The 14,728-nt window shown below is 46.6% G+C and overlaps 2 protein-coding genes across 5 annotated transcripts; both read right to left on the bottom strand.

Moving 5' to 3' along the window:
- Positions 1-292: 292 nt before the first annotated feature.
- Positions 293-10,181, bottom strand: LOC121176882 (voltage-gated potassium channel subunit beta-3-like). 4 transcript variants are annotated; one of them, XM_041030999.1, is made up of 15 exons: positions 9,876-10,181; positions 9,362-9,752; positions 6,421-6,464; positions 6,280-6,317; positions 5,945-6,024; positions 5,739-5,783; positions 5,591-5,635; positions 5,359-5,402; positions 4,898-4,984; positions 4,694-4,779; positions 4,338-4,458; positions 3,296-3,390; positions 2,148-2,268; positions 1,952-2,040; positions 293-1,365 (listed from the first exon to the last, which is right to left on the bottom strand). In XM_041030999.1, exons 2-15 carry the CDS (start codon positions 9,661-9,663, stop codon positions 1,273-1,275), a joined length of 1,290 nt encoding a protein of 429 aa, XP_040886933.1. In that variant the 5' UTR covers positions 9,664-9,752; positions 9,876-10,181; the 3' UTR covers positions 293-1,272. The 4 variants fall into 4 exon arrangements, with proteins under 4 accessions (XP_040886933.1, XP_040886932.1, XP_040886934.1 ...); XM_041030998.1 differs by having other exon boundaries at positions 9,362-9,665; XM_041031000.1 differs by lacking the exons at positions 9,362-9,752; positions 9,876-10,181 and adding an exon at positions 7,231-8,165.
- A 1,970-nt stretch (positions 10,182-12,151) lies between these two features.
- trappc1 (trafficking protein particle complex subunit 1) lies at positions 12,152-14,396 on the bottom strand. Its single transcript, XM_041031027.1, has 5 exons — positions 14,190-14,396; positions 13,697-13,795; positions 13,524-13,594; positions 13,286-13,424; positions 12,152-12,406 (listed from the first exon to the last, which is right to left on the bottom strand). Exons 2-5 carry the CDS (start codon positions 13,793-13,795, stop codon positions 12,278-12,280), a joined length of 438 nt encoding a protein of 145 aa, XP_040886961.1. The 5' UTR covers positions 14,190-14,396; the 3' UTR covers positions 12,152-12,277.
- Positions 14,397-14,728: the final 332 nt, after the last annotated feature.

Below are 14,728 nucleotides of genomic sequence, written 5' to 3'. Positions count from 1 at the left end.
ACTTTTGGAAAAAATTTAGATTTTTTTTGTCCGATTTTGATGCCTTACTATAGTATGACATTGTTGACCAATTTTGAACATCATAGTATAGTATGACATTTTGACCATTTTAATGGCAGGATTTGGACTCTATTAGATTCCATTAGATTTTATCTTTTACTTTGAGATGAGAAGTCAATATGCCCTTTTGAAACATGGGTTTTTTGAGGTGCTGGACCCTCAGACTGAGTTAAAAATCATTTCTATGTGTAGAGTAGCGTCCACAATTATAAAACAGATTTGTATTTTACAGTAATTTTATTTTCAGTGGACTACAGAGGATACAGGAGAGAGTCCAGAGCCTCGTACCAATGAAGACAAGGTGTTGTCAAGAAATGCACAGGAGCATTGGCCATGTTTTTCTTACAGCAGTTGACACTAACATTGTTTCTTTGATAACAGCCATATACGGAAGCCTACTTCTGCCAAAAACAGAAGAAATTATAAAACTTGGCAATCATTTTCAATTCATTTTTTCATTTTGGCAGTCACAGCTAGAAACCTTTGCAACGTGAAAATCATCAGGACTGAACATTATGTAGTAATAATAAGAAAATTTTGACTTATTGTGAATATTTTTAATTTTCTTTATAATTTGTCATTTCATCTACTCTTTTCTTTCCTTGGTGCAAATAGGCTTCCATACAATCCATGAGCAGAGTGAAGTCACGTAGGAACAAACAGAAACAGTAGAGAAACTTCAATCTGACCTTAACACCTTCCTAAAATTAATGAAATAAACACAGATTGAATAGAAATATAGCAATGAATGATCATCATCATCATCATCAATGCGTCTAATGTCATAATTTCAGCTTGTCGGTTACAGTGAGAGAGGCCTCTGCTCATCATATGTCAAACTAAGCCTGGATCAGTTTTTATTGTACTAATTATTATTATTCTATAATTCTCTTATGTAAAAGTTTTGTTGCCAGGGCAACAACGTCAGGCGGATGTCAAACACCTGTATTTCTCAGCTGATGGTGAACTCCGTGGACACGAGGCTCTGCATCGGTGTCTTCGTGTTAAACTTAAGAATAAATATTTCGGATTATCTACGATAACTAAAGTTTCCCTGTGGATGGACAATGAAATGCTCCCGTCACCATGTCAATGAGGACGATGTGGCCGTGTCCATCCCTGAAGAACAAATACTTAATTCCACGTGTCCGTCTTCCATGATGTTTCCATTTTCCAGTTTTGAGAAGGTTTTTCGTTTCTTCCTCGTCCTCCTCAGTTCCTTGCCTCTTTCTTGGTGTTTCGTGGCTTGTTGCCAAGCAACGTGTCCATCTCAGTGATGAGTGACGGAGCAAGCTGAGAGAGAACCTAAGAGACAGAGAGAGATGGTCATTAACTCATCCATGTCAGCCAATCACAGGCCACAGAATCCAGAGATCTGATTGGCTGTTTAGTGGTGTCAGGGTTGATGGTTCTGGGTTTTGTATTTTTGAAAATTAATTTTCATTCTTGGTTTTTCTTTGAGAAGTTGCTTTAATGTGTAAAAATATTTTATCACAGGTAAATAAAGTTAGAGATTTTTCCACCATTATGAGAAAACATCATTATTATTATTAATTATTGACTCTGTTATTCAGTTATTATTCATCAGTCACACTCGAAGGTTTCAGTCCTGAGTGGGTGACACCTGCAGTGACAGGTGCTCACAGCAAACGCAGTTTAATACTACAGATCCCAGGATGCATTTCCTGTCACTAATAAAAGTCAACTCATGCTTTAACCTTTAAATATCGCCACAGACACCAAATTCTTCAAACCTGAGATGGAAAAACAGCAGCTCAGTCGCCGCTGAGTCACCTCATGACCTCACGCCTGGGGGTCGTGAGGTCATGAGGTGACTCAGCGGCTTCACGGCTTCTCTATTCACATACAGCAGGAGGAGACTGTGTGTTACCCTGACAGAACCGATGTTCTCCAGTAGCTGTTCTGTGTTGGACACTCCGAGGAGAACCGAGCTGACGCCTTCACTGCGGAGACACCACGCTGGGGGGGGGGGGGCGTGTTCAGGACGGATTAGTGGAGTCTGAAAGTCTGATATGAAAATATGTTTGTTTCTGAGACAGACAGGTGTACAGACAGGTGTGGTGTACCTATGGCGAGCTGAGCAGGAGTGCAGTTCAGTCTGTCGGCCAGCAGGTGGAGCTCTTTGATTTTATTGAGCTGTTTTTTCCCTTCATCACTGCAGAGACGCTCCTTCAGCCACACATAACCCTACACACACACACACACACACACACACACACAGTACTGATCACCATGGTAACAGATGGTCTCTCCAAATGAGTGTGGAATCGGTGTGTAACTTTGCCGAAACAATGTCGGACTCCTGCACGATCTGATCAGTGAGGACATGTTTAGCCGTGTGTCATCATTCCGTCACTGTCTGTCTCTGTGGTGTCCAGCAAACGACGTGACCTTCACAGACAACTGGAAAACTTTCTGGGGAAAACCTGGTGTGATTAGCAGAGACGGCATCATCCCACTGTGGATGGTGCCGCTCTTATATCTAGAAATATGGCAGATTTTATTAGACAACCAAAGTCATGAGACCAGGAGGCAGAGCTGCTGTCCTACACACTTCTCTGAAGTTTCTCCAGAGCTGTCACCCTCCCATGATTCCTCCCATTCGAACAATTCCCTTCATCCTACAGACTGTCTCTGCTCCATCAACAAAAAGTGTAGAAACCAAAAAAGGCAAGAGGTGTCATTCATAAAAAAAACACCACAGTTAGATGTGGGCTGTTAAACATTAGATCTCTCTTGTCTGAATCTGTTAGTAACTGATTTGATAATCAATCAGCAGATTGATCTCTGCAGAGTGTGATGAAACAGTTGTTTGCTCCTGTGCTCTGTCTCCTATCACAGCTGTAACCTGAGCACAGTGTCCACTAACTGTTCTGGGATCTGAATGCTGTCCCTCTAACATCGTCCACATCCTGTGTGTATCACGTTTTCTATGCTGCATGTCCTCCTCCTCCTCTCCTCCATTCCTAGCTGTCCTATCTTCCTCCTCTTCCTCCCCTCACTCAGCCCGGTCCTCAGCAGGAGGGTCCCCCATATGAACCAGGTTCTCAGGGAGCTGTGTCTGCTGATCTGGGGTCAGACTCTGGGTGTGACTGTGGGAGGAGCTGGATAAATAACACTGAATTGTTTGTGCAGCACTGACCACCGTGTCTGTGTGTGTAGTTTTGTATGTGTGTATATTTGTGTACTTGTGTACTTCAGTGTGTATTCGTACCTTCATGGCGGCTCTGGAGCTCTCGGGGACACCCTCGTTGTATTTTCCTGTCAGCAGACCACAGGCTAACGGAGACCAGGTCATGGCTCCAACACCTGAGGGACAGGCAACTTCATTAAATCAGTCTGTATTTAGACCTGAACAGCTGCCGTCCCCCAAGACCTCAGCTGGGTCTCACCAGCTCCGCTGTCCACGGCTTTACTTACAGACACAGTGCAACACTTCATCAGCCCTTTGTCCTCTGAGAAGATGGGTATACAGGCAGGATGTTAGCCTAGCTTAGCATAATCACAGGCAGCGGGGGGAAACTGTTAGCCTAGCTTAGCATAAACACAGGCAGCGGGGGGAAACTGTTAGCCTAGCTTAGCATAAACACAGGCAGCGGGGGGAAACTGTTAACCTAGCTTAGCATAAACACAGGCAGCGGGGGGAAACTGTTAACCTAGCTTAGCATAAACACAGGCAGCGGGGGGAAACTGTTAGCCTAGCTTAGCATAAACACAGGCAGTGGGGGGAAGCTGTTAGCCTAGCTTAGCATAAACACAGGCAGTGGGGGGAAGCTGTTAGCCCAGGTGCTTTCACTGTTACACACTGAAGGAGCTTTTCCACATTAGCACAAAGTGATTTTACTGTGCAACATGTCAGAGATGACTTTTTATACTTCAGGTACATTTTCTTTACACAGTTACATCAGTCCATCATCAATCAATACGCCCATCATCAATCAATAAGTCCATCATCAATCAATAAGTCCATCATCAATCAATACGTCCATCATCAATCAATAAGTCCATCATCAATCAGTCTCCTTGGTGATCATACAGTTCAATCATCACATTCAACCTGTCTGAGCAGGAAGCTGGACTGTGTGTGTAGTGTAGTGTTTGTGTTGTTGTGCAGTGTGTGCAGTATGTGTAGTGTGTGCAGTGTGAGTTGTGCAGTGTGTGGTGCAGTGTGTGGTGCAGTGTGTGGTGCGCAGTGTGTGTTGCGCAGTGTGTGTGGTGCAGTGTGTGTGGTGCAGTGTGTGTGGTGCAGTGTGTACCGATCTTGTGGTACAGCTCCGGCAGGTGCAGCTCCACTTTGTCTCTCTGGAAATAATGATACTCAGCCTGTTCACAGACAGGAGGGACCAGGTTAAACTGCCGGGCCACTGAGTACGCCTCCTGACAGACAGACAGGTGAGAGACAGACAGGACAGAGAGAGAGAGAGAGAGAGAGAGAGAGAGAGAGAGACAGGCAGGAGAGAGAGAGAGAGAGAGAGAGAGAGAGAGAGAGAGAGGCAGGAGCTGATCAGCTGAGATCGACTCAAAGTGAACCAGTAGCTGAAACATGCAGCTGCTCTCAGGTTCTCCTGACGTTCTCCTGACGTTCCCCTGCAGCTGTATGCTGTGTACCTACCATGATCTCCACAGCGTTCCAGCGTGATGTTCCCCAGTACATGGCCAAACCCTGATCGATCACAAAGGTCATCGCACGGACGACCTCTGCACACACAGAACAAACAAACAATAAATAAACAAACAAACATGTCGACAGTTTTCTCTTCATGACTCTGCTGAAGTTTTGGTTTGAGTGTGTGTGTGTGTGTGTGTGTGTACTGACCCTCCATCGGTGCATTGATATCACTCCTGTTAGCAAAGACGATATCAACATAATCCAACTGTAACCTGGAGAGAGATCCACGCAGCCCTGCAGCACACACACACACACACACATACACACACACACACACACACACACACACACACACAGTCTGATGCTCGTCACAGGTGAACTGTGTGGATGTGAAACACTGTGTCACTGTGTGTGTTACACTGAACCTCGATGACAGACACTGACTGACTGCGTGTGTTAGCATGTGTTAGCGTGTGTTAGCGTGTGTGTAGCTGGTCTCTGGAGTCGATGGCGTCACATGAACTTTGACTAAAATGATATAAAATAAAAAACATTTTGTTTTGATGTTTGTATCTAAATCTGATCAATAACATCAGATTTTTTAATAAACATATTGAACACTAACGAACTTGATACTTTATGATGATGAATGTTTAGAGGTTGTTTACCTTCAATGATGTGTTTACGTGACAACCCTCGCTCTGTCTCCGCCCTGTAAACAAACAAACATTTCTCAGCAGAGGTCAGAGGTCAGAGGTCAGAGAGCAGCTTCAGTTCATCATGTTTTCATCAACGTCCTGTAACCTGCTGCCTGCAGAACTCCATTCACAATCCTGCTGTTTTAACCTGCTCTCAGTGTCAGAGTGTTCAGGTGTGTGTTCAGGTGTGTGACACACTCACTGTCCTCCCCAGTAGATCTTAGTGGTCACCACATAACTGGACCTCCTGGTCGAGAGACACCGACAAACAGAGAGAGAGTGAAGGAGATCAGTTACTGGTGTGTCAATTATCAATCAATCAATCAATCAATGACAAACAGCTGTTTTACCTCCATCCTTTCTTCTTCAGGATGTTTCCCAGAGTCGTCTCTGCCCTGAGACACGCACGGACACGCACGCACACACACGCACGCACGCACGCACGCACACACACACACACACACACTTTAGTTCACATGTGGCTCAAATCTGAATTAATTTCCAGAAACTGACTGAACGTGTGTTTGATTGTGTGTGTCTGTGTGTTGTGCTGTACCTTCCTGAGGCGTACACCTCTGCTGTGTCGAACAAGTTAACACCACTGTCGTACGCCAGCGTCATCACACTCTCTGCCATCTGCACACACACACACACACACACACACACACAGACACACACACACACACACACACACACAGACACACACACAGAATAACCAAGACCTGTGCAGACCTTAGTAATGAATCAGACTTTATTAGTATGTCACCTTTCATACAAACACATTGTGACTATCATCCCATTGTCCCCTGCACACACACACACACAGACACACACACACAGACAGACACACACACACACAGACACACACACACACAGACACACACAGAGTACCTCATCAGAGATCTGAGAGCCAAATGTCACCCATGTTCCTGTGAGAAGAGAAAGAACATCACTGACCGTGCTTCCTGTGTGTGTGTTTCACAGTGTGTGTGTGTGTGTGTCACAGTGTGTGTGTGTGTGTCGTGCACTCACCCAGTCCTAAGCAGGACACTCTCAGTCCAGATTTCCCAAGATTCCTGTAAAACAATCAAATCAATCAGCTGATTGATGAATCAGTAAATCAAAACTTTATTTATACGTCATGTGGAGACGAGAACAAGAACCACGGAGGCAGCTGTCACCCAGGGACAGCAGTGCATGATGGGAGCTGTGCTCATCAGCCAGGATGATTTCTGACCTTTCAGGTCACTGATGAACTGATCGTCTGTCAACCAATCACAGGACAGCGACGCAGGATTCAGTGGTCGAATGAAAGGTCTGCTTTTAATTACCCCACACACACACACACACACTGTACATCCTCATCAGGACCTCTCACTGGATAATTTTGCAAAGGTCAAAGGTCACACAGTTAAGACTGGTCACTGTGTGAGTGTGTGTTGATCCCCTGCTCTGATTAACACACACACACACACACACACACACACACACAGTATATACATTAGGAAATAGTGTTGTTGCAGTGAAGATTACACTTAAAGAGGAGGACTGTGTGTGTGTGTGTCACTGAATCCATGTCTAAATCATACGTCCTCAGTCCAAGTCTCTGGTCTCAACGTCCAAAAGTCCCAGTTCATCAATAATTGTGTCTGAGTCTGAGTCCAGCATCAGGTCCTGATCATTTCATCTGGGTCAGAGATGAGTCCCAGTTTGAAACTGGGTCATCATCATCACCGAGACACCGAGTCTCTGACAGCGTGAGACACCGAGTCTCTGACAAAATGTGAGCCTGAGTCAACACACTGCACCTGTCTGGTCATGTGACTGTACTCTCACTCTCACCTGTACTTCATGTTGCTATGACGACCCAGGGCCTCCTTCATGTGGGCATGGCCTAGCAGGGTGTGTCTGCTGGACGGCTCCGCGCTGACCTTTGACTGACAGGTGGGGGCGGTGCTTGTGTTCGCCGCTGCTGCCCGCCGCTCCTTCAGCGGGTGTTCGCTCACCGCGCCGCCACCGCCACCCATGTTACATGCTATGGACACCTGCATCCTGGTCACTACGGCAACGAGCTTAGCATATAACGAGCTCTAAAGTCTGAAAACACAACGTGGACACTGTCGCTGTCGCCAAGGTCACGTCATGCTACGCCATGAACTTCATGAGCGGGATGTCAGCTCAGCGTGTTTGAATCAGCCAATCAGGACTTTAACACACACACACAACTTTCTGTGGAAAGAATCATGGCATCCGTCCGACACAGTCCCACAGCTGGAGCTCAGAGGAGGAGGAGGGTGATGGAGGTGATGATGGAGAGCGTCCGTCCGTCTGTCCGTCCACAGCAGAAGAGACAAACGAGTTGGAGGGAAAGACACAAAGATGGGAATGAAAGAAGAAGTGAAGACCAAAAGCCAGCGTCCGTCCTCTGGACTCTACTACTGCTCACTGAGGGGGGGGGGGGGCTAGAGAGGGGGAGGGAGAGGAGGAGGGAGGGGGAGGGGCCTGCTCAGAGCTGGTTGGCTGTACGCTGGGCGAGCAAGCATTTGACAGTGAGGGAGAGAGAGAACAGTAAACAGCACTGACAGTCACTGTGAACAAACATCAGATAATATGAATGAATGAATGAATGAATGACAGGACACCATGTGACCGACCTCAGGGCTTCACTTACTGTTGACATCAGCTATGTTCTGCTGCCTGGCAGGCAGAGCTCAGGGACACTACAGCCCACAGTCAGTGCTACGCAGGCCAAACCACAGGGACGGTGTGAGGGGACACGAGACGGGGACAGACTCAGACTCAGACACAGATTCAAACACACATGTTCCTTCATCCCCATCAACACACACTGAAGTTTATTCTGACTCAGTCACACACACACACGCGCACGCGCACGCACACGCACACGCGCACGCACGCACGCACGCACGCACACACACACACACACACACACACACACACACACACCATCCTGCTATTTCCGCTGCTGAAAATAGTCCCAAACAAATGCAGATGAGGAGTGAGACAGTGAGACAGTGAGACGGTGAGACAGACCTGGTCTTGCCTCTAATTCTGGGACTAGAAAAACCTGAACCCTGTTCGTGGTCACAGATCAGCTGATGCTGAACACAGAGAAGAAGAGTTTCAGACCCTCCCCCACTCTGCTGCTTCTTCTTCTTCTCTCCATCACACGATAAATCTACTGCACGCCTCCCTGCTCTGTGTGTGTGTGTGTGTGAGTGTGTGTGTGTGTGTGTGTGTGTACTGTTACATTGTGCTGATGCACAGTGAGATGATGCTGATTCAGTCGTCACAATCTGAAAAAAGATGACGCACACACACGCACACACGCACGCACGCACACACACGCACGCACGCACGCACACACACACACGCACACACACACACACACACACACACACAGTCAGCTGATGAGCACCCAGAGCAGAAAGTCAGTACCATGACTCAGCAGCTTCAGCAGCCAATCAGAATCAGCCAAGGTGAGATTCAGTTCACCAGTCTGACCAGTACCAACAGGACTCCAGCAGAACCAGTAGAACCAGCACACACACACACACACACAAGGAAAACAAACATAGTGAGTGTGTTGTTGTGTACAGGTGAGGGACAGATCATCTCACACCTGCTGCAGTGACAGGAAACGTTTTATTTAACGTGCAGCAACAAAATCAGGATCAGTGACGTCTCACCTGTCTGTCTCACCTGTATGTCACCTGTCTGTCTGTCTCACCTGTATGTCACCTGTCTATCTGTCTCACCTGTATGTCACCTGTCTATCTGCGTCTCACCTGTATGTCACCTGTCTGTCTGTCTCACCTGTATGTCACCTGTCTGACTGTCTCACCTGTATGTCACCTGTCTGTCTGTCTCACCTGTATGTCACCTGTCTGACTGTCTCACCTGTATGTCACCTGTCTGACTGTCTCACCTGTATGTCACCTGTCTGTCTCACCTGTATGGCATGGTGCTCTGCTCCATGGTGATGTCACACTCCTTCAGGTAGATCTCGAGCCGTCGTCTCTCCATCAGTCTCCTGGCGGCCTCCAGGATCTGCGACGCCAGCACCGACTCTTCCTTCTCCTTCACTTCCTTCCTTCCTTCTCCTCTGTCCGGTTTCCCAGAATTCCCCCCTCTGTTCACCTTCGGCTTCTTGGTGAACCCGTACAGCTCCTCCACCGAGAACTTCCCGCCTTTTCCTCCCGCCGCTGCCGGCCCAACAGCCGCTCCCGCCGCCGTCGCCCGGCCCGCAAACATGGCTGAAGGTAAAGACGCAGGTGAAGGCCGATGTTAGAAACGCCGCGCTGACCGCCAAGATGGTGGCACCGTCACGGACGCGACAGACTCTGTGAGAACATCAGTGATGCAGAGACGTTCGTTCTCAGGTCGTCACGGCAACAGAACCAAAGAATCTCAGTGGACAGTTCCACTGTCATGTGACACCTGTTGCATCAAAGTAAGAGTCGTACCTGTGGACAGATGCGGCAGTGTTCGATTCCCGTCGTCCACCGCCGTGTTTTCAGCTCCCCGTCCACCGTCATCTGTCCGTCTCTCTGCTGCGGCTCTCATATTAATCCTGTCATCTGATCCAACCAATCAGAGCTCAGATATCAGCTCTGTCTGACGCCCGGGATTAAAAACCTGCCGCTCCAAAACCAAAGTCTGAGCACGGAGGTCACATGACCTCAGGCCCAGAATTCATCCAGCTGTAATCTGTCACACACACACACACACACACACACACAGACACACACACACACACACACACACAGACACACGCACACACACACACACATACACACGCACACACACACACACATACACACACACACACACAGACACGCACACACACACAGACACACATACACACACACACACACACACACAGACACACACAGACACACACACACACACACACACACACAGACACACACACACGCACACACACACACACACACAGACACACATACACACACACACACACACACACACACACACAGACACACACAGACACACACGCACGCACACACACGCACGCACACAGACACACGCACGCACGCACACACACACACACACACACACACACACACACACACACTCTGCAGGTCCGTCCTCAGGAAGCACAGCTGTGTGTGAATGCAGTGAAACCTCTGGGTCAGAGACTCTGTGGCAGCAGGTAAAGACTCGGGCCCCTGAGCGAGGCCTCTGCTCCGCTGCTCAGACGTCTGATCTACTGACGGCACCTGAACGCAGCATCAGGGTTTTTCAGTTGTTCTTGTTCATTAAATAAATATAAGAATAATAATAATATGTAATAACGAGCTGAGATTCTTTTAACGCACATAAAACCTTTGTCAGGTGAAACCAAAGATCCAATAACAGCAGACACGTGTCTGGTGAGAGGACGCGTCAGAGTCAGGGTCCACCTGTAATCTGGGTGTCACTGTCCTTTTCCTGTCCGTCTCTAATCCGCCCTCCATCTGTCCATCACACAGATCCATCACTTCCTGTCTCAGACTCAGATCAGTGAGTCCATGTGAAAACTTACTCATGAAAAAACATCATGTGATCATGTGACACGTTTCCACGCGGCGTGTTCACAGAGAGAGCGAGACGTTAAATATCATCATCATCATCATCATCATCATCCCCCTGTGTGTGTTTCAGTGGGATTAGAGATAATGTTACCACAGGGATTACACTGTCTGAACACACACACACACACAGACACACACAGACACACACACACACACACACACACACTGAGACTGACTTCATTCATTTTCAAACCTCTGAATAAAACCTGAACCTGGTTTTAACCTGAACTCAAAACAAAGGTCTGAACCATCAAACTGACCTGTCCTCACCCTGTGATCTCTGTCCTCACCCTGTGGACGCTGTCCTCACCCTGTGATCTCTGTCCTCACCCTGCAGACGCAGTCCTCACCCTGTGATCTCTGTCCTCACCCTGCAGACGCAGTCCTCACCCTGTGATCTCTGTCCTCACCCTGCAGACGCAGTCCTCACCCTGCGAACACTGTCCTCACCCTGTGATCTCTGTCCTCACCCTGCAGACGCTGTCCTCACCCTGTGATCTCTGTCCTCACCCTGCAGACGCTGTCCTCACCCTGTGATCTCTGTCCTCACCCCGCAGTCTTAACGAGCTCTTCGACTCGTTAAGAACGACCTGTGAAATACAGGTGCAGATGTTTGGACAGACACTCAGACTGTTGACCAGCATCATGTGCAGTGTCCACACAGTCGGTCCTGATCCGTCCATCTGCCTGTCACGGCAGCATGAAGGACGCTCTGAGGGTCGTCTGCTGCGGCTGATCCAGCTGTTTTCATCAGGGCGGTCTGGTCAGACTGAACACAGGTGACAGATGTTCGTTACGTTTACATGTTAATTCTCTGTTAAACGAGTCCACAGCTGTTCACTGTTCCAGCTGCAACTGAGAGACGGAGCAAAGACTCAGACTCAGAGCTACAGTTCATCTGTTTAATCAAGTTTACTGCTGAGTCATCACAAGACAACACATGGGACAAGAAATACAATGAAACTGTGTGTGTGTGTGTGTGTGTGTGTGTGAGTGTGTGTGTGTGTGTGTGAGTGTGTGTGAGTGTGTGTGTGAGTGTGTGTGTGTGTGTGAGTGTGTGTGTGTGTGTGTGAGTGTGTGTGTGTGTGTGTATGAGTGTGTGTGTGTGTGTGTGTGTGTGTGTGTGTGTGTGTGTGTGTGTGTGTGAGTGTGTGTGCGTGTGTGTGTGTGAGTGTGTGTGAGTGTGTGTGTGTGTGTGTATGAGTGTGTGTGTGAGCGTGAGTGTGTGTGAGCGTGTGTGTGTGTAAGCGTGTGTGTGTGTGTGTGTGTGTGTGTTAGGCAGCTCGGGGGCTGTAGTACGGCAGAGCTCTGATGAAGGCGTCCAGTCGGCTGCTGAACAGTTCACTGTCCAAACTGTGGCCCAACACACACATCGGGTTCTTCACTATGTACTCCACATACAACTGACACACACACACACACACAGGAAATCATGTGAGCTATAATTTATCTTTTCAAACTAATTTGCCATTTAGCTCCTTCACAATAAAAGCCCTCAACACAGATATAAAACCAACCTGCAGGTTCATATTTAAAGGAGCTGTACGCACATTTTTTCTGCTGCTACATAGCCAATGTTAGCATTGGCTATGCTAACCAGTATGCTAACCAGCTAGCCAGTTAGCATGCTAACCCCCAAACCTGTGTTCAGCAGCAGAGAAAACTTACATACAGAACATTTAAGACAGAATTTAAACCTGTTTCAAAGCACAGAGTAAAAACCATGGAACATTAAACTGATTGATCAAAGATCAAAGATCCACATTTGAATTCAGCAAAAAGTTTGAAACTATGATTGTTTATCAGGCCACTGAGAATAAAGACATGAGTTTTAATAAAGGTTCATGTTTTCAGGATAATGTTTCAGGAGTAAAGTGAAAAATGTGAGAAAATGGAGCAAAATTTCAGAAAAAGTTGTAACATTTCACAGTCACAGACTTTTAAATGTTTTACACAGAAAATTCATCTTTGAGGAAACAGGTCAGAATATTTCATATATAGAGCTGTGTTGATAAAATCGATTCTCCGATTCTGAATCCACTGTCATTTTATTTTCTAAAGATCAATTCATGTTCGCATACGAATTCGCGTCATCGAATTCACACATCTGCGCGTGCTGTGAAGCAGTAAACAGTAACATTTGATGACGCAAATTCGTACGAATCAATCTTTAGAAAATAAAATGAGAATCGATTTTATCAACACAGCTCTATTCTTAGTAAAAAAATATGCCGAAAAAAATAGAATTTGATAAAACACGTGTGTGTGTGTGTGTGTCTTACGTTGCTGTATATCTGCTGCAGTGTGTCTCTGGCGTTGGTCACAGACAGGTCAGTGTTCATGATGAACTTCAGTCCACTGGGAGTCTCGTAGTAATGGAGACGATACTTGCTGGTCTGAAAGGACAGGAAGCCCTCCTTCCTGAGGACAGACAGGCTGCTAAGGACCACAGACAGACAGGCAGGTAGAGACAGACAGGCAGAGACAGACAGGCAGGCAGACAGATGTTGTCAAGGATACATGTCCAGAGGAGACATCTTACTGACAAATGAGCGAATGGAGAACAGCATCCCATACATCAGCTTAAACTCCTGCAGAGACACAGAGACAGACAGAGACAGTCAGAGACACAGAGACAGGTTAAAGGTTTTTATTTCCTTATGTTTTCTTTGTTGAAGGTTTAATCCTCTGACCTCCTCCTTGGAGATTCCCGCCTGTTTCTTGCGGTTCCACTCGTTATAATACAGACAGTTTCCGTTCCGGTCAAAGATGTACAGGTTATGGACGGTCATCTGACAGAGACACAAACAAATCATCATTTCATTGGCAGGACAACAGTAAACACCGTTTACACACTGGGCGTTTGTGCCGAATTAAATACTAGTTCATTCACCGTATAAATCTCCGACTTTATCTTATATCAACCACAAATTTTTATATATTACGTGATAAACGTCAGGATTAAAATCACACATTTTTCACAGAGAGTCTGGTTCGGGAAGTTCAGCCCGCACCGGGCGGTCAGGAAATCGGCAGATACTCGATTAAAACTCCATTTACACACAACATTGTTCTCATGTAAGTTTAACTTAAGTCTTAAAGCAACAAATCGCAGTGAAACAGTTTGATATAAGTCTTTAAAGATGAAGTTTATCAGACATTTTCAACATCACCGGCTGCGTTTACCTTTTCTTCCTGTTACCATCAGGACCCACAGAGGTGTCCTCCTGTTTGCCAGAAGAAAATTGTTTAATGCGATTTTATAAAATCACGCTTGAGATTTTGAATTACAACAAACCAGCTTCACAGAAACAGACGTGTAATTCACTGAGATGGTTTCGTCTGTGATTTTATCCCTAACTTTTAAACTCTGCTGTGTAAACCTTCCGCCCGTTGCCTGTAGTGATGGGAATTCAGGCTCTTTAAAGAGAGCCGGTTCTTATGGCTCGGCTCACTGAAAAGAGCCGGCTCTTTCGGCTCTCAAGTGGCTCCTCAGATTTTATGTTGTTTAATTACTTTATTTCCAAATTGAATTACTAATGTACAAAACATATTTTACATCAAATGCTTACATGGTTCACTGTATATCCTGTGTAGAACCTGCCTTTTACCTTACACACTCATCACTCTGCCTTTGTTTTATCCATGGATTTGAAAGGAACCCAAACTTTACTCACTTTCCTGTGCATTTTCTCACCAACTTCAGGACTGCTCTCTCTCTCTGC

Source organism: Toxotes jaculatrix, chromosome 23, assembly GCF_017976425.1.
Source record: "Toxotes jaculatrix isolate fToxJac2 chromosome 23, fToxJac2.pri, whole genome shotgun sequence".
In the NCBI taxonomy this organism is placed as follows: Eukaryota; Metazoa; Chordata; class Actinopteri; family Toxotidae; genus Toxotes; species Toxotes jaculatrix.
The sequence above is the reverse complement of the archived record's forward strand: the minus strand, read 5'-3'. Positions and strand labels throughout refer to the sequence as shown.

Excerpts from the sequence above, each read along its gene's own strand:
- trappc1 (XM_041031027.1), bottom strand. The coding sequence starts at position 13,795 with ATGACCGTCCATAACCTGTACATCTTTGACCGGAACGGAAACTGTCTG. Across the intron at positions 13,595-13,696 it reads CGGGAATCTCCAAGGAGGAG|GAGTTTAAGCTGATGTATGG; the intron begins GTCAGAGGATTA and ends GTGTCTCTGCAG. Across the intron at positions 12,407-13,285 it reads TGCAGCAGATATACAGCAAC|TTGTATGTGGAGTACATAGT; the intron begins GTAAGACACACA and ends TGTGTGTGTCAG.
- LOC121176882 (XM_041030998.1), bottom strand. The coding sequence starts at position 9,975 with ATGAGAGCCGCAGCAGAGAGACGGACAGATGACGGTGGACGGGGAGCT. Across the intron at positions 5,403-5,590 it reads AAGATCTACTGGGGAGGACA|GGCGGAGACAGAGCGAGGGT; the intron begins GTGAGTGTGTCA and ends GTTTGTTTACAG. Across the intron at positions 4,780-4,897 it reads TATCAATGCACCGATGGAGG|AGGTCGTCCGTGCGATGACC; the intron begins GTCAGTACACAC and ends CTGTGTGTGCAG.